Raw genomic sequence first — 21482 nt, 5'->3', positions numbered from 1 at the left:
CTGTGTGCATGCAACACCCAGCATAAAGGAAGCTGGCTCAGAGTGGGAGCCTAAGGATTTACAGAGGATGCTTTCGTGCAGCCCACATTTAGAAGTTGTCCCAAGTCGCACACTGCTTGTCTGAGTTTGTATTTAACAACAGGCTGGCTAGAATTCTGCTCATGCTCTAACACAGATTTTTATTAATCGCCTTATGGAAGTTGCAAGCTTTCTGGTAAGTCTTTAAGAACTTGCAAGCTCCTTTCATATGCGCTTCCTTAGCTTCCACATCTCCACAGGTCTTTTGCAAATTTGTGAACTTTTCTTTAAATCATGCCAAGTAACTCGATGTCCCACTGTAGCAGGGATACATACCTTTTTTTTTTTTTTTTTCTTCTGGGGAAGCAAACCAACATCACTTAAAGCATACTGCAAAGAGGAAAGAACTGTCCTGTTCTCCATGCTCATGGCACAAGAAGTAATGGGTGCTAGTTCAGAGGCACAGGAGATTCACAGTAGCCATTAAAAAAACGCTTTTAACTGTAAAACAGGGCTTGAATAAATTGTCCAGGGAAGTTGTGAAACTCTCGTTGGAGGTTTCTGAGAACAGATTAGATCAACGTCTCTTAGGAATGATTTAAGTACAGTCGAACCCGCCTTGGAGCGGGGTGGCAGACGAGGTGCGCTTGGAAGCCTTCGTTCCTGTGACTCTCTCAGGTTGCACGGCGGTGTTAGTGCAGTACACGGTTGTTGGACATCTGCCAGGCAAAATACTATAGGCCTAGTCTTTTAAAGTGGGTAACTTTTCCAAAAGCCTGTTTAACCTCAGAGTACGTGGATGATCCTGAGTCCCGCAGCCACAGCGTGTCGTGCTCTTCTGTGCGTCCTTGTTTTCTTTTACACCAGTCATAGAGCTCTTCGGACCAAGAGAACGCCAAGCGCTACCAGCTCAGTAAGTTCGGTCCTTAGCTGGCAACTATTGCTGGAGGAAAATACACACCAGGCTGATAACGCTTCTGTGGCGATTTGGCTGATACTGAAATTTCGGAGGCGAAGGGGTTGTGTGTTCCCATGACGCTCTGGACAGTGTCTGAACAGTGCTGGTTAACTTTAGTGGTTACTCCCCATTGCTGGTTTATATTTACAGTATCCATAAACAGAGTAGAGGAGCAATACCACAGTTTCTTGCTCAAATGAGGAAACTTCTGAGACTTTGCAGAATTATGTCCTTTCTCTGTGTTGACCTCCACCCCTTCAGCTTTTCTTCTTTTTATTCTGCATACTGAGCATTTTTATTATTTTTCAGAAAAACAGTAACATCTTAAGACAGAGAAATATGTGGCAATACTACCACACAGCAAACAGCATTTCCTTGTGATCTTTCTGTGGACAGCTGTTTCACATCACTTTTCTCATGCAGCTTCAGAAGGAGGGTAGAATTTGCTTTTCTACTTAGACAGCCTTTCAGCTACTTGAAAATTGACCCAGTTTATCTGTTCCACTTGGGTACAATTGTTTCACTAATAGAAAAGTTACAGTTTAAAAACCTTCATGTGGCTAGAGTTGTGCTGTTGTAAGAGATGCTGTAAAAGTTCAGTGTCCTGGACTTAGTATATTAATGCGTAAATCCATACAGTTTTACCCCCCACTGTATGACGGACAAGTCCGTAATACTGAAATTCTGCAGGTAACTTCTAGCATAGATGGGATCAGCATGTTTTCGCTCCACTTACTGAAAACTAGACTGCTCTTTGGTTCTACTGCTCTATCAGCTCTTAGAAACTGCCTTCTTTTCCAGCCATCTCTAGGTATTTTTTGGCCATGTTATTACCTAGTGGACTGGCCAACAGTAACACACAGTGATTAACGCAGCTGGCTGGAAGTCAGCATGTCTGGGACAGGTCATGCAGCCAGCTTGGACTGAGCATCATGCAGATCTAAGGGCGGTTCTCCACCAACTCCAGCTTTTCAGAGGACCTGAGCTGAGAGGTCTGTGGTTAGCTCCATGGCTATTGTGTTCATACCCAAATCACTGGCACAATGCCTTAAAAAGTAAGCTAGGAATGAAATGATTTAAAAAAAATGCTGGTCTTTAAGAACATGGTGATACTTTTTACATGGGGGGAAATTCGGTGAAAGTTTTGAGGTCAACAACTGTTTTAAAAACATCTTTTAATCAAAAGAATATTCCAGCATTCCAGCTTTTTTGTTGTTGATGCTGTATGGTTTCTTCAACATTTATCTAACCTTGGCGATACAAACAGTGAGGTGCCAGTTCTGGCTGCTGTCGGTCAGTGGAGGGCTGCAGAGGTGCACTACAGACCTCGCTGTGATTCCTCAGCCAAGTTCTTTGTAAAACATTTGCGCGGCAGGGACTTAGGGAAATAGAATTTAACACTCATTTTATTGAATTATTTTTATTGAAGTTATCTTCCCTTCTCTCCCTTAATGCCTGATTTCTGATCTTAAATCTCTCGTCTGTGGTGCCTCAAGCGCCTGCTAGGATGGTAACAGTCAGCGTTGCTCTCTCTTTAGCTCCCTTCATTGTGCTTATCAGCAACCAGCAGAGAGCTGCATCTGCTGAACGAGTGCGAGGTGAACTGAGGACAAAGGAGGAGGAAGCTTTAACTCCAGACGTGTGCCGTGGAGAGTTTAGTCTAGGCAGGGAATCTTGTTTTTCGTGAAAGTTTTTCCTTTAAATAGATGTGTACTACATAATGCAGCAGTGGCACATTTCTCTCATCCTCCCTCCTTCCCCCCCCTCTCCCCCATATTGTTTCCCCTTTGTAAAAGGGTATTTAGAAGTGTACTCGTGGCTGGCAAATTCTAAATTTAATGTGGGGTGTTGTCTAAAAATGCAGAATTTTAAGATCTAAACCTTCAGATATTAAGGTGCGCATAGCATGTCTATGAAGCCTAATAAAAACACCGTCCAAGTATTCCGGGTATGAGGCAACACCTTGGCTATGTGTATGTGCCTGCGCATATGTGTATAACCTTCATTTATTGAATATTTTTGCCTTTTGCTAGCAAATAGCCTTTTGATCTGTTTCTCTGAGCGAGGGTTATTTTGGTAATTCTCTAGCCAAACTTATTTTCCCACTTTTTTTTTATGACAAATCCTGCCATTAAGAACATTTGAGGAAGGAAAAGTTTATTTGTTCTTCCTTTCCTCCCAGATTCTCCTCTCTGCTGCTACTAGCAGCATCAGTCGAATGGACTAGAAAAACCCCTAGAGCCAAATCTGCGATGAGACCTAGCGGCTGAGTGGAAAACTCTGCAAAGAGCAAAGGAGTGAATATAGTCCTAAGAGTGTAGTGGGCAGGTTTGCTCTGGAGGGGCCCTGCTGAAATGACAGGAAAATGTTAAATTCATTGAAATTCATGGCTGGTATTTAAAATCAGGCTCTTGGTTTCAAAGCACAACTGCACACAGATGCCAGCAGAGAGCAAGTGTTGTCACTGTCTGCCTTCACTTGTGTTTGAACCTGCGCTTAATCGTGCCCAGCATTCGGAGGGGAATAAGCAGCTAGCGCAGCTGCAGGAACCTGCTGCAGGCTTCCCTTTGACCTGCTCTCATAATCTCCTGTGTCCGTAGGGTAAACCGGAGAACAAACGTGCTCATCAGCTCAATGTTTAGGGGGATTTAAAGTGGTTTTTGCCATTTCGTGACACGTCAGGTATGACCTGCTCTGTAAAAATAAGGAGAGATGGAGCAGTCAGTGATGCCTTTGTGCATGTCACATGCAATGGGGAAGCTGCTGTACCCGTGGCTGTGCCAGGAAGGACCATGTCCCTTTGGGGACTGGTTCTAGGACACAACCTGGGATGTGGGAGTCTGCTAATGGCACAGCTGGAGACATCTGGAATGAGTTCGGAGACCAAACTACCCTTCACCAGCTAACTCATGACTAACTCTCGCTGTAGATCCTCTTTGGCAGAGATGAGGCAAGGCCTATGAATAGTAAACAGCCCTCAAGCTTTTCAGTGTGTCCCTGCAAGTTGGGGCCAAGGCTCATGCAAAAAAAGATTGTAGGAAATGTGTACCCTGCAGCTGCCCATACTGTTCCTTGTTACATTGGCATCCAGAAATTCCTCTATAAAGTCTTTTACCAGCACTAAGCTTTGAAGGAAAGCTGCTGCATTTACCCTACTCACCCTCTGGTTAACGGTGCAGATGAAAAGTGGAGGGCTGTGCTGAAGGAGAGAGAGAACAAGGAAGCTGGGAAAGTGGCCAGCATTCTGCACCTCTAAATCACATCAAGCATGCTGTAGATTAATCAGGCATCTTATGCTGGAGGGTTGATGCAAAGCAATTATGTTTTATGGGCTTGTTGCTCTCTAACCATTGATTTCATCTCCGGCCAAAGATGAACGCAATTGCTGAGGGTAGGTGGGCATGGCAGGTTAGTGTGCTATGTGGGTTGCATGTTCTGATTGGAAGTGAACAGGGGTTCATTTTTGCTCAGCCAATGTTTTTCTTGCCCATTCTGCCCAGAAATGTTTTGGCAATTACAGATTCAAGAATAGAGTTCAGCCTGCTGGGGCTTTTGGATTTTACATGTGTGAAATTGCCTGTCCAAAACCAAATAAAATGCATTTAATAACAACCAAATATCATAATACAGAAGCAGTTAGTGACCTGCACTTCTTGCCACGATCACTGTGAGTTTGAATGGCTACGTATGTACACTCTGGAAGGGTGCCTGTGACGCCTTTAATGCTGACATGAGCTATATTGTTTGTGAAGGTTAGTGGCTATATTAACTCTTCAGGGTGGAAATGTGCTTTGCCATCTGAAAAGCTGCATCATCTGAGGAGATGTGGATGCAGCACGCTGTTTGCTTTGGTATCCTGAATTGAAATGCCAAATCTTAGCTGGATCAAAGTAGGTGTCTTGCATCTGAGACTGAAGAGGGCATCTTGGAGGGGTCACAGCGATCCCTGATCACTACTGCTGTGAGTTGAGTGTGTTCTAAGGCAGGTGGCAGGAGAGGCTCTGGGTTGGCTTCTCATTTTCCCAAATGCAGCTGAGTCAGAGATGCAGACACGTTTAACCAGAGTGCAGCTCCTGCTTCGGTATTTGCTCTTTGGTTCTTTGCATCTCTCTCTATGCCTCCTCTCTCTGTCTCTGCAGCAGAAGCAGTGGTTCATGCCAAGGGTGCCTCAGTGCTGTTGGTAGCTCTGTGTGTGTATTTGTGTGCTTGTGCTTGCATTGTATATGGATTCTTTTCCACAAGTTCCAGCTGGAATGGGACTAAAACTAATGCTCTTCGATAGCAGTTCGGGTGACAGGCAGATGTCTCTGCCTTCTCCAAATGTTTGTGGCTCTGTTACAAGTCCAGCTGATCGCTGCTGGTCAGCCTGTGTTCACTCTCTCTAAAGACTGGTCTTTTTTTGTTCATCATTCTCGATCAGAACATGGACTGAACATGTGCAGAGAAGCCAAGATAAATCAAACTTACGGGAAGTGGCAGAAAACCCGCTGGGTGGTTTGTTTAGGGTTAGCACCTTGCTGTTAATCTGCCCTAATAAGAACAGACAGGAGGCATGGAGGAAACGGCCTTTCCTTCCTGTGCTAAGGATCAAAGTGACTCTGTTCATCCTGGGTCCCTGCACTGCCCTGCGTGTCGTGGCTCCGGGACAGGGCACGGCGTGCTCTGGGCTGTGCACCTGGCCGCCCACAGAGCGGCCTCGCTCCATGGCTCACGCCAGGACTTCTGTGACTGCTTCTGTATTTTTTTTATCAGCAAATGCTATGCTGGCAGGCACAGAGTTGGTGAAAATGGGGAAGTGTTTGCCTAGGTGGGAAGTTAAGATTTTTTGGTGATAGCAGGATGCAGAGAGAGGTGGAAAAGGTCACAAAATGCTGTTTGTCCCAAGTATTTTGTCCCGAGAGCTCTGGTGGACTACAGCAAAAGGAGGAGTTGCGAAGCATGATTCCTTGAGCTTCCTGGCTTTCAGCAATTTCTCAGGAAGATTTTTGTCTGAAGCTAGCGGATGTGGCCATATTCCTACTGAGATCAAAGTCAGATGCCACATTAGGAAGGTGAGTGGTGAGTGTTTTCTCTCGCTCCTGTTAGCTTATGAGCAGGAAGAAGAGGGGTGGCTTCAATGGGAGCTGACTTTCCCAGCCTCTGGGCTCCTTGGATGCTTTGAGCTCTGGAATAGAGGTAATAATGCATTTGTGGGGGCGTGAATCTGGCAACCCAGACCCTTGGCTTCAGCCTGCAGCAGAGATAATAGCTCTTTGTGAATGGTATCTACAAAGCTTCCCAGCATGGAGAGGAAAGAGGCATTTTTCCATAAAACAGGAGGAAATAGTTGAAAGGCAGGGAAATCTCATAACTTGTCAACAGCTAGTAGTGAGAATCAGGAGCGTAACCCAGGAGCTGTGGCTCCTTGTTGGATGCTCTTTCTGCTGGGCCAAGGTTTCTGGTGGTGGCTATCAGATCATGAGCAGAGACTCATAAACTCGTCTGCTAGGGAACCAAGTTTAAGAGCTGCTGTTCAAGCCTGCATAGTGCAAAGCTGGGCACATGGCAGTAGCACAGTGATTAGGCTAATAGTAGCAGCTGGACGGGAGCAACCATTAGTGGCTACCAAGGGGATGTTTCTTGGGGGGGCTACGAGTTGTTGTAGAAATGCTGCCCAAACCCTGGCCCCTGTTTTTCTCACTGTCCAGTTTTATGACTCAGTCAGCTGAACTCCCATTACTTTTCTCAGGAAATGTCTCGACAGCTGAGGGGATCTTCTTCTTTGGAGTTTTTCATATATGCAACGTATTTCTCTTTGGCTCAGTTTTGTCCATGAGTGAAACACACTGAATGGCCTCTTCCTCTCTTGCTGAGTTCTCTAGGTGGCTGTGTTCCCTCTCCTCAGTGTTTAGGCAAGCTAAAAGAATTTAATTATGTTTAACCACTTACTGCAGTAGAAGATTGCTGTGCTATTAAAACCGGAATGGACATGACTGGGGAGCAAATGAGCATTTTCAAAGAAAGGGTCTGAACATGCAGCGCATGGACTGAAATAGGTCCCTCCTGCAGAAAGGCCCCAGGTGACCCATTGCTTGCTGGAGCAATTACCAGAGTCTTGGCAGCTGGCAAGATCAGCAAATAGGGTTTATGTCACAGCTTGTTACTTTAATTTGGTTAATTGTAGAGCAGAGTGCAGCTGAACAGCCAGCTCAAACCAGGCTCCAGATCATCAGGGTGCCAGGCATGGGCAGGGCATTGCCCAGAGAGCAGCTGCCACTGTCTGCGGCGGCCCCCGCTCCTAACAGGGAGCATGAGCAGGGGAGGAATGGAGAGGAGCACAAGTGGAGCACATCTTGGCCTGCAGCAAGCCCTGGGCCCGGACAGGCTTGCGGGGGAGCCTCTTGCTCTGTGGGAGCAGCAGAGGCCATGCTTGGCAGTCTCACCTGCAAGTCTGTAACTGTTCATTTGATCCAGAGTCTGTCTGGAGGTTTGAATTGTAAGCTCAGGCTTGAAAGAGTAAGAAGTAGTGTGTGTGTCAGGAACAGAATTTCATACCTCTCCATTTGGAACAGCAAGCCCTAATAAGTAAATAAAGTAAGTAATAAATATTAGAGGAAGAACATTTAGTCTAGTGTTCCTGGTCTCCAGCTGTGGCCAATAATGAGCCTCTGGAAGGATGTAAGAACAAGGCAAACGTTGCAGTGCCTCCTGGTACACTTTCTCAGCCTCTCGTGCACCTTGAGGTCTTCTGCACCAGAGGCAATAAGTTTGATGGATTTCCAAGAATTTTTCTAGTAACTGCTTGAATCTCTGTCTGATTATCTCTGTGTGGGGCTCTTGGCAAGATCAAAACAAGTTAGATATAGTCAGAGCTCACCCACTGGTTTTACAGCTTAGCCCTTGTCGGGACAACATGTGGCATATCCTCAGTCGCTGGAGTTTGGCTTTATTGCCCCCAGGATGTCTAATATGATGCCAGTTATGTCTGTAAAGACATTAGTGGTGAGCACAGCTTATTCTCTCTGGTGATCCACTGGTTGGCAGGGTAGGACAGAGCCTTGTTGCTGTGATGGCAAGAGAGGATGACTGCTCTGCTGAGAGGCAATCCTCAGATAGTGCTTGTTGAGGAGCCCAGATTCTGTCATGCAACCAGGAAGCAATGAGGTGTGAAAGGAAGAAAACTTGTGGCAAAGGGGTAGCACATGGACATTCAAGAAGACAAGCTTGTCCCTGGGAAGAGAGAGATCTCAGCTCCTCTAGTTGTTTAATCATGTTATGATATGTTGCAATCCTCATGTGACCATGGGATAATAGAGACATGAAGTTTAGCAACTTGCTGCTAGTTTTTGGAGAGCTATGCCACTTGCCAGGTGAGGCAGGGAGAGGACAATGAGGTGTCAGCTTCTCAAGAGTTGAGAAGGAGAACTCTTTCCTTCCTGGCTAGAGGACTGGCAATCATGACGTGGTCAGAGGGACAAAAGAAAGAAGTAGAGAGGAATGAAAGCAGATGTATTGTGGATCATGCAGGCGTCCATGTGAGACTTACCTCTAGCCTGAAAGCAGTTTGGGAGAGCCAGTCATCTCCTGTCTTGGCTGCTTGCCACTTCTCTGCCAGTAGCTGCATTTCAGTGCTGGTGCTTCAAGGAGATGTGTTAGATGCGTGCTGTGGCAGTGCAAGGAAAAGGTGTGTGAGAATAATTAACTGTGGCCCACCTATCCATCTGCCACCCCTCCACCCACTGTGCACCCACAAGTCTGACATTGGGTTTTCTTCCTTTGCTTCAATGACGCTCCCATAGAGAGAGAGGGAGACACGTGCTCCCCTAGTCCTTTTGCGTGTGGTTCCAGTAGCAGCTAATTACAGTTACTGTTAACAAAAACTGTATCTTTTTTCCCCGTAAGAAAAGATCTGGAAAGAACTAGACTGGTAATTATTTGAGAAAGGCAGAAAATAAACTAATGAAAGCTTAGACTAGAGGATCAAGCAGAACATGATACTGGGCACCCTCTCCTTCAGCTCAGCCTTATTGTTCAGAGCCAAGCCAGGGCATTAATGCCAAATTAAGATTATGTGACTGAGCCTAATAGCCAGGAATGACAGTTAAACTCACACCATTGTATCACTTGCTTTGTGTTTCCACACAGCTCTTCCCTTTCAGTACCTTACTTCATTCAAGCATTGGCAGCTAGACCCTGTTTTGTAACCTTTCAACCAGTTTGCTGTCTCAGCTTCCCCATTTCCAGAAGAAGGGGCTGGCTTCCCTATTATACTCTCCTGTATGTGTGTTAACCTCAGTTTTTAAAAATGGTTGCTGCATTTTGCTAAAGAGATTTCCCGGCAGAAGGGGCATTAAATACAACCAGCACGTTCTGAGATTAATTCAGAAGAGACCTTCCTCCTATGAGAAGGTGTTGGGAGACAGGGACAAAGCAGCCTAAGACCAGGAAAATTGCAATCTGTAGTGGGATCTGGGCAACTAGGCAACTGGTGGATGTAGCTGGGACTGGGTTTCCCAGACCTGATTGCCCTGTTTATGTGCTGCTACTGTGGCATCAGCTCTTCTTCAACTCACACCAACAGCATCCCCCTGCAAACAGGATAGCAAATGGGGGCAGAGAAGGTGGCAGAGGGAGGCTGCTTTCCTGGGCAGCTCTGTGAGCAGAGAGCATTTTGCATGCTGTGTTAGTGTCACCTTTGTGGACTACCTGGAAAATACAGATATTCCTCCTCCACTTTGCCTTGTGGGGAGATAAGCACCGCAACTCAAGGCCGGTTTGTTACTTCGCCTTTACACTCCACCTGCATTTCTTTAGTCTCCTCTCAGTTCAGCTGCTGCCGTTCCCTCCCCAGCAAGCCCTCTGAGCCCACTCTTTCCCCACCGATAGAAACACGAGTGCTAGGAGTGAAAAGGTCTGTGTGTCTAGATTTGTTACCAGGCCTCTGCAAACCTGGTGCTTGGTGGGGGAGTGAAATCTTCCAGCACAAGATGGGAGGAGAGGCAGTTCAGAGGAAAAACCCCTTGTACTGTTAGTATTCCTTTTCTTCTCCCAGAGCCAAGTCCTGGGTACGTTGTTTCGGGAGGTGAAGGGTTAAGCTGCAGGCACTGCTGACTGCCATGTGATAAGGTTGCTTTTGCGATTAGTGAAGATCTGTGCCATAAGAGGAATCACATGGGCAGCAGCAGGGCTCCTGGGATGCTAGCTGCTAACCTGCAGTACCGACTCCTGCCTTGCTCCACTTCCTTCCTCACAAAGGGGAGCTCTGCTCTCACCCGGGGAGGGTGCTTCCCTGTCCTGGGCCTAGAGGTAGGCTCCAGATCAAAAGGCAGGGAACAAAACAGCAGCAGAGCAAAATAAATAAACCTTTAGCTGCTCTGGGAGAGTTCTTACCAAATGTTCAATTGAACCCTCTATTTATGGCTTTCTGTTTCAAAAGTAGATAAATAACAGGAACTTTTGATATTCAAGCCCTAAAGAAGCTAACTTCCCAGAATCAAAGAGACTGCCATAAACCCTCTGCTTTATCAGGTTGCTGGTGTAACTAGAGGAAATCCTGTTTTTTTATCAAATAAAAGCAGCTTTCAGTTGAGAAGACAATGTGACAATATCTTTTTGCTTAGCATCTTCCAGCTAGAAGGACCCCAGACTGTTTTCTTCACAGGGAGGTGCCTGGGAGATTACCTCAGCAACAGCACATTGCAGTGTGAGAAAATCTGAGCACTCTGTAATGGCCAGTGGCTTGAGACAAGTATGTTTGAGCCTGATTATTTGATGCACTACTCCAGAGGAATCAAGCACTATAAAACTGGAGGAGGCAACTCAACAGAAAGAGGTGCACATGCTCTCTAACGCAACCAGCAATGCGTCAGCATGATAATTGTCCTCAGAGCAGCTTCTGCCTCGAGGTTTCTCTCTTGTCTTTCATAGCCCTGCAAAGTTCAGTTTGCCTGGTTCTAGAATTGTTCCTTTCTTGTTTCTGTTCTCTGCAGGCGATGTGACAAACCTGACTCCTGAACATTCCTTTGAAGGCACAAAAGTCGATGTGGGGAGCATCGTGTTGGCCTTGTACAGTGGTCTCTTTGCCTATGGAGGATGGTAAGATGCAGCCTTCTTTACTTTTTCAGTGCCAAATATTGTAGTTCATTCCTTCTGTCTCTAGTTTGTGTTTGTCTGCAGGAAGAGCCTGGTCCAGGACCAGCTCTTTCTTGCTACGAGGGTGGTGATGCAGATGCTTTGGTTTTGCTTAGTAATGTTTATAATAGTCATACTTCGCACCCTGTTTCCAACCATGACAAGGAAGCAGAAAGAACTGCTAGCAATCACAGGATTTAGGAATGCCAGTAGGCAGGTAATGGGCTTCTTGGTGCACCTCTGAGGTGATATTAATAGAAAACACCAGGAGGAATTTGTCTAACAGGGGAGAGATGCGTTACAGACTAACAGATTCATTAGGTGTTCCAAAGTAGAGAGGCTGCTGTGGCTAACAGCTCCATGCAGAAGAAAGTCCTTCACAAGCTCTGGACCACTTTTTGGGGCAGGATCCCAGTCTGTTCCTACACTGGTTCATCTAGACATGGTTGTATCAACTCACTGTCACTTCTGTTTGGTGAAGTTCAAAGCAATTTGCTGGTAGAGACTTTCAGCTCTGTGCCTGTGACTAGTAGTTGTGCACATCTCTCACGCACACCACCAAACAAACTTCTGGAGAGCTTTTTTGATCAGTCCTTTCGAATGCTTGCACACTGAAGGAAGCTGCAGTGAAAACAGCCACCATCACTGCCCAAAGGATGGTTCTGCCACTAGTGAGCCTGCTGCTTAGCCTGCAGTCACTCCTCCTGTTGTAAAGAAGCTGGCTGACAGCATGGTGTGCTAGATCCCCAACAACATCCAGGGCTCAGGCTTTTGCAGGTTTTGTACTATAGGTCCTGAGCTATGGATCCGCCACCCTAAGTTTTGCAGCAGGATTCAGTCTCTCTGCCCCTCCTAAAATCCCATTGCACACAGGTAAATTAAGGGCTTAATTTATTGAGTGACATAACCAGCATTAACCCCTGTCCTTTTTAAATTACAGGAATTACTTGAATTTTGTCACAGAAGAGATGATAAATCCTTACAGGTACGTGTGTGTCCTGTGATGACTTGCCTAGGAGGAAAGATCTTGGGACATCCCTCCCTTGTGGCTGCCTTGCATGTTTAATAGATGTTGCTAATCAACTCGGAAGCCAAAGTCCCCTAGGGAAAGGGAAGAGTATCTTCAGTTATCACTACCAAAGACTTGACAGATAACAGCATTGTTCTTCCTTAGAATAGGGGGAGGGTTAATAGCAACATCTGTATGAGGAGGGCTGTTGTTTACATTGCCTTCCTGCACTGTTAACGTTATCAGTGATACTGGAAAGTCTTATTTCCTTGGCCTGGCACCTGTCTGAATTACAGGCAAGGAAGAGGCACTTTATGGATTTATTACAGTCTTGTGTAAACTCCCAGAAATATTTGAGCGTATGTCTATTTGCCGTGTGCTCTTTCTGTTCCATCAAGCATTAGGCCGCTTTCTGCACTGCCTGTGCCTTTCAGAGTTATGCAGGAGACCTGGTGAGATGAGAGTTGGCCACACCAAAGCAGGACATCGATGACAATTTGTTTTTGCTTGTAGGGAAGGTGCGGCCTTCTCTCAATATGGGCTCCAGGATCAGTTGTGCAAGAGCCTGGCTGACCTTAGCAGTGATTAGTGCTTGCGGGGAAGCATGAGATTTGATACGCTCTTTCCTTGACAGAGTTATGAAAGTTTTTGCAGTTTGCAATTATTTTCTTGCCTTCTGAATGCCGACATGGTATTTAATGCTCACCTCCTGTGGCTTTGAGCTCCACAATTATGTGGCATCAAGCAGGGTTTCCTCTTTCAATTACTGTTCATGAATTAAGTTAGACTGTTGGGAAAGGCAGATTTGTATCCACACGACCCCATCTTTGCAGACCCACTTAGGCTGTGTCTGAGTTAGTTTTCCTTAGGTTTCATCAGTCCAGTCAGCTGCACAGAGTTAGAGCCTAAAAACAGCCCACTAAATCCCTGACCTTTCCATCTCCCACAAGAAAGCCACCAGTATAAATGCTTCTTCTCTGTCCAGAAGAGCATGCATGTGCTAAATTCACCAACTAGCAAGAGGCGTGGGGACTTGCTTTTAATTACTTTTGCAGTGAACTTGGTTTACTGATTGCCCAGACAGCCAGAGCCCTTCCACACAAGAAGTGCCATCTGCCACAGTCCTCTCTGCATCTGTCAGCCTCCAGGCTATTTCTATGTGAGCATTTTCTTCTCTTCTTCTAGAGAAGCAGAGTGTGGCTGAGAAACGGGATTTGCTGAGGAGCCAAAGAAAAGCAGAATGGCTCATGACAAATTTAAGTGAATCCAGAAGGGCTGCAGCAGCAGCAACCTTCTTCTATAACATTCCCTGGCATTGACAACTCTCTTCTCTGAACTGCAGAGCTCATTACAATTTATATTTTCTTCCTAGAAACCTGCCTCTGGCTATCATCATCTCACTACCTGTAGTCACTTTGGTTTATGTGTTGACAAACTTGGCTTACTTCACAACCCTGTCGACGGAGCAGATGCTGACGTCCGAAGCTGTGGCTGTGGTAAGATAGGTGCATTTCTGACGTGCCTCATCTGTTTTCCAAGGCTGGTTAAATTAGACTTCTAATCTCTACATACATCTCCTAGTTTGTTCCATGCTGACCATGGCTGCTTATAAAACAGCTCATATTTGACAGGAGATAAAGAGCAACTGTGACGGGAGCAGGGAAGGACAGCATGATACCACATGGGGTTTATCACAGAGAAGAGCAAAGGAGGGCGAGCAGTTAGTGCTGCTCTTAATTCATAAATACCCGAAGGTGCTGCTGGCCACATGACTTATCATCAGTTACCAGAGCATGGTATTTATGGGAAAAGGTCATTCAGTCAATATTGAACTCGGCTGTGCTCCCTCTATGTGTTCCTTGTTCTAATTAAGAGAGAAAAATATTTCTATTTATTAAAATGCCATCGCAGTCAGAAATTTTGATTTCTTCAGAAGTGAGCAGCATTGCATGATCTTCTAAACTGAGTGTGACCAGGATTGTTCAGTGCTTGAGGGGACTCTCCCAGGCCAGAATAGATTGGTCTGGGCCGTTCAGGTAACAGCACTCTCTCCTTTGAGTTCGTAGTGAACTCCTGCTCAAAGTATACAAGGCTGAGCTATTGGACATACCAGCCTGTGGTTACTCTCGTTGTGTTTCTTTGCAAGTCTGTTAAAATCAGCGTAATGATTTCAATATTCAGCTGCAGTGAAGCAGGTCAGGGTCAGTTTGCAGTGTAAAGCTGCAGCACCAGCTCACTGCGTTTGTGAAGAGCTGTGTCCCAGCGTCCTGAATCAGCTCCTGCATACAATCGGCAATAGCCAAAAGTCTGAATCTCCATGCAGTTTCAGTTTAGCCTTGAACTTCTGGAATAGCTGGTCTAGTAAATGTTGTGTCCTGACTCTGAGGGAAAGGCCTTCTGCTGATTTTGTGCAATTCCACAAAACACTTTTTCAGGAAGGTGAAACAGGAAATGGCAATGTGGAAAACACTTTAAAAGCTTAAGGTACTAAACCATGTTAATGATCAAACTGCTACAAATTTTAGGTCTTGTAGGCAGCTGGGTGTATTTAAGTGTGAAATATCTTTCTTGTTGCCCCTTATTTAGGACTTTGGGAACTATCACCTCGGTGTCATGTCCTGGATCATACCTGTGTTTGTTGGCTTATCGTGCTTTGGATCTGTTAATGGATCTCTCTTCACTTCTTCCCGGTAGGTTTCTTGCTAAGTTTTGCAGGTTTTGTTTACAAGCAGCGCTTAATGCCTCTTTGTCTAGAACTAGCCTCCAAAGAGTGGCTGTGGGTAGGCCCAAAGTCTAAAAGGTCTGGAGGCCACGTGGGGAATGAGAATAATTTTTTAAATGCTTTAAAACCATATCCAGTTCAAAAGGAATCTCTTGCAGTGGTCTTACTTTTCTGTTCCTCGGGCAAAGTCCCGTTGAAGTTATTAGGACATAACCAAGCACAGACTTGGAACTCGGTGGTGTTGCCTGAGAAAGTAGATTTAATGAAAACCAGCAGCTTATGAAACTTCAGGGCTGAGAATTCCTCCAGAAAGGGGAGAAGGGATGGGACAGGACTGGCATGCGGGAGGTTTCATCTCTGACACCCGTTTCCTGGTTATCTTAGTAAAGTCACTTAATTGTTTTCTCTGGAAAGGAGGATATAAACATTTCCTTTTTTGCATTCCTCTCCTGCCTCCCTTCCAAGACAGGGACTTTCCAGTGTGGACGTGCACAGAACCCATCATTGGGGAGTGATCCTGGTGAGCCCCCACTCTCGCACGAGTGAATAGCAAAAGGGGCCACAGTTGGCATTGTGCGATTGCACTGCTAATGTGTAAAACTTGTATAGGCGTGGGCATCTTGCTGGCTCAGCACTGTCTAGGCTGATCAGGGGCTGTCCCCACTTGCTATGTGTTGAAGACAAACCTAGCCTTAGGCTGAGGGTTGACATAGGGGGTAACCACTCTGTCTCCCTCGCCTCAGGCTGTTCTTCGTGGGATCCCGAGAAGGACACCTACCGTCAATCCTGTCTATGATTCACCCTAGGCTTCTGACTCCAGTGCCATCCCTCATCTTTACGGTAAGCACCTGGCTCTGTGATGCTGAGCACTGAGCTGGCATGGAGGAAAGCGTGGAAGTAGGAGCCCATCCGAGTGGCTGGAGAAGGACTGCTTGGGCCCTATCTCTGAACAGCCATTTCTGCTTGCAGCTGCGGGGGAGAATAGACCCTTCTCATTATATTTTTATATTCCACATTCCATTTTGGAATCACTGCTGGCACCAACTGAAAATAGGTTAAATAGGTAAAAATTAATCAACTTGTTTCCATTAATCAACTTGTTTCCATTCTTGGCAGATAGTTCATCTAACATATTTGTTTGGTATAGCAATATATGTGATTTTGTCTACTTCTCCCTTTGGTAACGGCTTCTGTTTCTGGCTACAGTGTGTCATGACCCTGCTCTATGCCTTCTCCAACAACATTTTCTCAGTCATCAACTTCTTCAGCTTCTTCAACTGGCTGTGCGTGGCTCTGGCCATCATTGGCATGATGTGGCTGCGTTACAAGAAGCCAGAGCTGGAAAGGCCCATCAAGGTGAGAACAGTCTGTGGTTACTGTGTGGAGAGTCCTGCCTGCGTAGGCCCTTTTCATTTGTGGTCAGAGGGACAGCTCTGCCAGCTTGAAAATAGCAGTTTTGAGCTGTACAAGAGATCAGCGTCTTCAGACTAGGGAGACAAAACACTGATCCCTCTCTGGCAAAGCACTTTTTCAACACCATAGGAAGAGCAGGAGGTATGGCTGCTTTTACTGCATGAAAGAAGGACTCAGATCCCAAGAGTGTAGCAGGCAGGCAGAGGAAATGTTGTTGGAGTGTGCTGCATAGACATCTGCTGAATGCAAATCAGCACTCTCGCCACCAAGGAGGGGAAGAGCTGCCATGGCTGCAGGATGCTCACATGAAGGAAGCTGTGTGTATCAGAGATGCAGCGTGTTCTGATAGGGTCACCCAGTGGGAAGCTCTCAGTGGCTACCGTGTTCCCTGGAACAATTCATAGAGTTTGAACAATTCAGAGTCTTGGTCAAACACTGTGTAGCATCCTGGAATTCACTTTTTCTTTCTTTTTTTTTTTTTTAATCAGACAAATCCAAACCTGAAAGTTCTGCAGAGATGAATACTTTGTTCTGTTTGTCCTTGGCCAGCTTGGCAGTACCGTGCCCCATCTGGGAGGAGGCCAAGATCTTGTCAGCCACAAGCATGTCTGCCTTCCCTAGAGGCATGCTTCTCTCTCATCCCCTGAGTGAACTCAGGTCTCTGCCAGGCAACAGTCAACCAGAGAGAAATGAACTTACAGACATCCAGTAGCACCTTCCCAAAGTAACTCTTCACAGGGTGTTTCATCTGTTTTTTAAAAGAAAGCAAGAGTGCTCTCAGCAGGTGCCATGCTGAAAGCAGCGTAGCTGAGTCCCCTGAGAAATTACAGTGACGATGCTATGTCTCGTGCCAAGGTTGCTGCTGTATTTAATGATATTGGTACGAATGCTTTTTTGTAAGGAATCATTTGAGTGTGGAACTGGGTGCCGGACACTGTAGGTGCTGAGAACGCTCGTACTGTCTTAGCAAGCCTCATCTCTATGCTTCGTTTAGCCATTTTGAAATGTGCATATTAGCCTACTCCCAGTTTCTCAAGGACTGCTGAACAGCGGTGTCTAGATTGATAACCGCCCTATAGCAATTCAAGCTCATGGTCCCCTTGTTCAGAGCACTGTGGCATGCAGGAACACCATCCACAAAGGGTCCACCGTGGATCCTGAACTGCTTTCCTCCTGGGCTGTGCAGCTAAATCAGCGGCACTGGAGAGTCACCTAGCCCTGTTTTCTTGATCCCTGATATAACTTCTCACCTGCTCTTTGGGTCCTTTTTCAGGTGAACATCTGCCTGCCCATTTTCTTCATCCTGGCCTGCTTGTTTCTCATCGCTGTTTCCTTCTGGATGACACCAAAGGAATGTGCAATTGGTTTTGCAATCATCTTCAGTGGGATCCCCGTTTACTTCTTTGGGGTCTGGTGGCAAAACAAGCCCAAGTGGATTCTCCAAGGCATCTGTAAGTATTACCAGTGAAGCGTAAGGCTGCAGCCTTGGCTTTTGCTCCAAGAATAGCCATGTTTCCTGGTGAGCGTGCTGCAGCTAGCAGCTCTGGCTCTTGCTTGTGCAGTGGAGGCTTCTAACATCTTGGCTCTGATCACTCTTTTTTTTTTTTTTTCCTAAATAGTAACAAGTTTTAACCTGGTGATTACGGTATCTGCCCAGCACCCAACATACTCCCTGACTTCCAATAATTACAAAGCTTGGGCTAATTAACATTTTTTTTTCCTCTTGGCAAACAAGATATTGTGCAGTGGAGCATAATTCCCTGAGCACACTGCTGCCTTTCTTCTGCCTCTTGTAAAAGCACAGGGTCAAGTCTTTGTCAGCAGAGAATACCCTTCCAGTGGGTATGAAGGGAAATGAAGTAACAGCATAACAGTCTGAGCACAGTTGGCCTAAATTTGACTGCTGTAAATTCAGAATTAGTCCCAATCCATCACTTTGCCAGTGATAACATTTCTGATCCAGTCAAAGCTCTAGTTGGCATCAAAATTTGACAGCACAGCAGAGAGAAGAGAAAATCCCCTGGATGTTTTCTCTTAGGAGGCTTATTTTAAGGTATCTTTGTATAAGGTTTTCAAACAGCTGAGATTACACCACAGTAAGTTTCGAAGGGCTGGAAGGGCTGTTCTTGGCACCATATAATCTCTCTGTCTGAGCAACTGAATCAAGAAAGTCAATCTATGTTGCCCAAGTAACTAAACTCTACCATCTGTCTCCCAGCTCTCATACAACAGGCTGACCTAGAAAACTAGACAAGTAGAAATGCCCAGCCGTAGCTGGGTACTTTGTATGAGGAAGAAAAAGCCTTTTAACAGCACTCAGCATTTGCTATTCCTTTTCTTCCACCCTTGTGCATGCACGTGCCCCCTCTCTCTGTGCCCCCTCTCCCCCCACTTTTTTATTTTGTGTTATTAGGCTCAGTTCCTGGAAAAGCCTTTTTTTTGCAGTGCCTGGGTGGCAAATTAGCATATTAATTTTGTCGTACCACCAAGGGCTTTTAAGGAGAATATAGAAAAAAATCTGGGAACACAGGATGAGAATCCTCCAAATGCCTAGTTACAAACATACAATCTTTAAACTGATGCATATATTCCTATGTTGCAGATAATTTGATCACATCCACTAATCTGAGTTTGCTTGTGTGTATTTAGAATCACTATTTTATCTGTCAAGATAGCAAGGCTATCTTGTGATCTCCAAGCGCACATGAAGTAGCAGAGAGCACAAGTGTGTTTGGATACCAGCCACCAGAACTAATGGGTGGAAAAATAAAGATACTCTAGTTTATCACCTCTCCAGTGCACAACTGCAACCGAAATGCTGCTTTTGCTCTTCATCTGTTCTGTGCACATGCCATCCTGTCTGTGGCTTCAAGGCAGTGGACTTGCCTTGTGTTCAGCATGCTGAGCTGACTTCATCCTGGTTGCTTGAATCTTTAAAGAGGCTGTGTGCATGTACATCTTGGGTTTTCAAAATTAGAAGTAAAAATGTCAGCTTATATTTTTATATGCCCATTCCTGCTGTTGTGGATGACTTGATTTTGGCTGCCTGCAGTTCTGGTGCCTGAACTTGCTGTATTCCTGTGCAATCAGAGCCTGGTGTCAAGTACTGGGAGCCCCTCTGAGGGCTCAGCACCCTTGATGCAGGGGCAAAGCCTTTGGTGTTACGTGCAGAAGTTATGGCATGAACAGAGAGCAGCCTGCAGTCTAGTTGAGTCTTAAATTGTATTTGGACTAATCTCACTGAAAACCTAAGTGGGAAGGCAAATGGGTGAGCCCCCTTGAGGCAGAACATCATGAACCAAGATCAGGTCGTACGTGAGCCCTCGCGGGCTCTCTGACCTGTGCTTTGCTTCCTCCTGTGTAGTCTCCACAACTGTCCTGTGCCAGAAACTGATGGAAGTGGTTCCACAAGAATCATAAGCAGGAAGAGCAGAGACATTCAGCTTGAGGAAACGCACAATATTATTTTAAGACGACATAAGAAGAAAATGCATCTGATCCCTCGTAAACGAAACCTAGGCGCTGGAGCACCCCGTCAGAGCTGCTTCACGTCTGATGCCATACCACCTGCTCTGCCTTGCCTCCTCCAGCTTCCCCGTCACCACCTTTTAGCCTGGCAGATGAGCAATCCCGTGATGAAAAGTTCTTAGTACAAATGTGGGCCAGGATGGGGAACTTTCTTGCCTGCTGGCAACTTCAAAGGGGTCCAGTGTGTCTGGCAGCGGGGAGTCCCATCAGCCTGTGTGTGCATGATGTTGAGGACTGTACCTAGTTCTGTGTAGGCTTACTCATTTTATAAAGCTACAGTTAGCAATGAGCTGCATATCCTCAGGGCTGTCGCGGAACTGCTTACAGTCACAGTTTTAGTATTGTCAGCTAAATGAACAGGCCGCCATCAGGAGCTTGGACTGCACACCGTAACACAGCTGCAAGGCGCTCTTGAGCTGGACCCATTTGACCTAGCTGGCCAAGAGAGGTGTGTGAAAAGCAAAGATTGGTAAAGGGCTTTGGCTGATGTCCGCTTGTGTGGCATGCACACACACACACACACACACACTCATACAAAAATACATGCTGAATGCTTGTATGAAGTGCCACTCACAGTGATTTATGTGAGACACGGCAGAGCAGAATTAGTGTTGCAGTGCTGCAGAAAGGGTGTGGGGGGCCACATTTGACTTTCATTCTGTTCCTGAAAATAGCACTCTGGGCCCCCCTCAGCTGCCTAGCATTTAGCTCTTAGGTCCATGCCATCTCCCAGTTACTGAGCTGCCATCCAGGCTGGTTCTCCTGGGTTGCTCTTCACCAGAAGGCCCCCCTCACACCTCTGTGAATTAGCACAAGCATCAGGTACAGGCCTAAGAGTGGAGCTCCACCTAGTAAACCCAGGGAATTGCAAGTAGCATTGCTCATTCCATATTTTTTTTTTTTTTTTGTAGACTGGCTGCCATCCAACATCGGTTGGTTGGGCACTGTGTTGCTCTCCAAGTGGCCCTGCTCGTAGTCCTCTGTGTGATTGATGATCACTCCTAAATCAGTCATAAAGAGGAAGTGTGGCTGGGAAGTGTGGCTGGGATTGTCCTTGCTCATCCTCTGGGGTCTGTCTGTGACCTGACTGTCACCATCCCCTTCATTATGCTGTGCTTTTTCTGGAAGATGCAGGGGAGATGGGACCAACCAGGTCTGGGGGTGGCAGACAGTGGCAGATACCCCTGGATGGCCAGAGCCTCGCTTTGCTGTTGCTCTGCTGTGTTCCTCCTCTGTGTAAAACTGCAGCATCAGGTTCTCTTGGCTAGCAGAAGATCCCCTGCAGACGGCCTGCCTTTCAGAGAGTGCAAGCTGTGATCTGCAAGTGAAAGCTTGTTTTGCTGTTGTGGGTGGTTGCAGTCCTGTCCCCTAAGCCCACCTAGAATTCCTGTGCTCACAAGTGGAGGAGCTTCGCTTCTCTTGCTCCCAGGCAGAACTCTTGGGAGCTGTCCTCTTAGGTTGCTTTATTTGGTCAAAAGTATCAACTTTGAAGCAAAAGTGCAGTTCTTTAACAACTGTTCATAATAGCTCTGCACTTAAAGTGATAGTTAATTGGAAATCAAAAGCATCTTTTCCCTGCAAGTGAGGTGCGCTAGTCTGTTACAAATCTTTGTCGTGCTTGTGCATTAGAAATAGGGTTGTTGAACTTTCTCTCTTCAGTATTTTTGTAAACTGTGTGTTTTGGAAGCCAGGATCCTCCGAGAGTTAATGCTTTGTATTGGATT

At 46.1% G+C, this 21482-nt stretch overlaps 1 protein-coding gene across 1 annotated transcript in view; it reads left to right on the top strand.

The window, feature by feature from the left end:
- Window positions 1-20725, top strand: part of SLC7A5 (solute carrier family 7 member 5) — a 37431-nt gene extending 16706 nt beyond the window's left edge. Inside the window, exons 3-10 of the mRNA XM_062586862.1 lie at window positions 10945-11050; window positions 12027-12071; window positions 13468-13591; window positions 14682-14785; window positions 15561-15657; window positions 16024-16173; window positions 17504-17681; window positions 19595-20725. Coding sequence (XP_062442846.1) covers window positions 10945-11050; window positions 12027-12071; window positions 13468-13591; window positions 14682-14785; window positions 15561-15657; window positions 16024-16173; window positions 17504-17681; window positions 19595-19650 — 860 coding nt within the window. The 3' untranslated portion in view covers window positions 19651-20725. The remainder of the gene's footprint in view (window positions 1-10944; window positions 11051-12026; window positions 12072-13467; window positions 13592-14681; window positions 14786-15560; window positions 15658-16023; window positions 16174-17503; window positions 17682-19594) is intronic.
- The last annotated feature ends 757 nt before the right edge of the window (window positions 20726-21482 follow it).

Source organism: Rhea pennata, chromosome 13 (assembly GCF_028389875.1).
Source record: "Rhea pennata isolate bPtePen1 chromosome 13, bPtePen1.pri, whole genome shotgun sequence".
In the NCBI taxonomy this organism is placed as follows: domain Eukaryota; kingdom Metazoa; phylum Chordata; class Aves; order Rheiformes; family Rheidae; genus Rhea; species Rhea pennata.
Note: the sequence above shows the minus strand (reverse complement) of the source record. Positions and strands in the feature narration are given on the sequence as shown.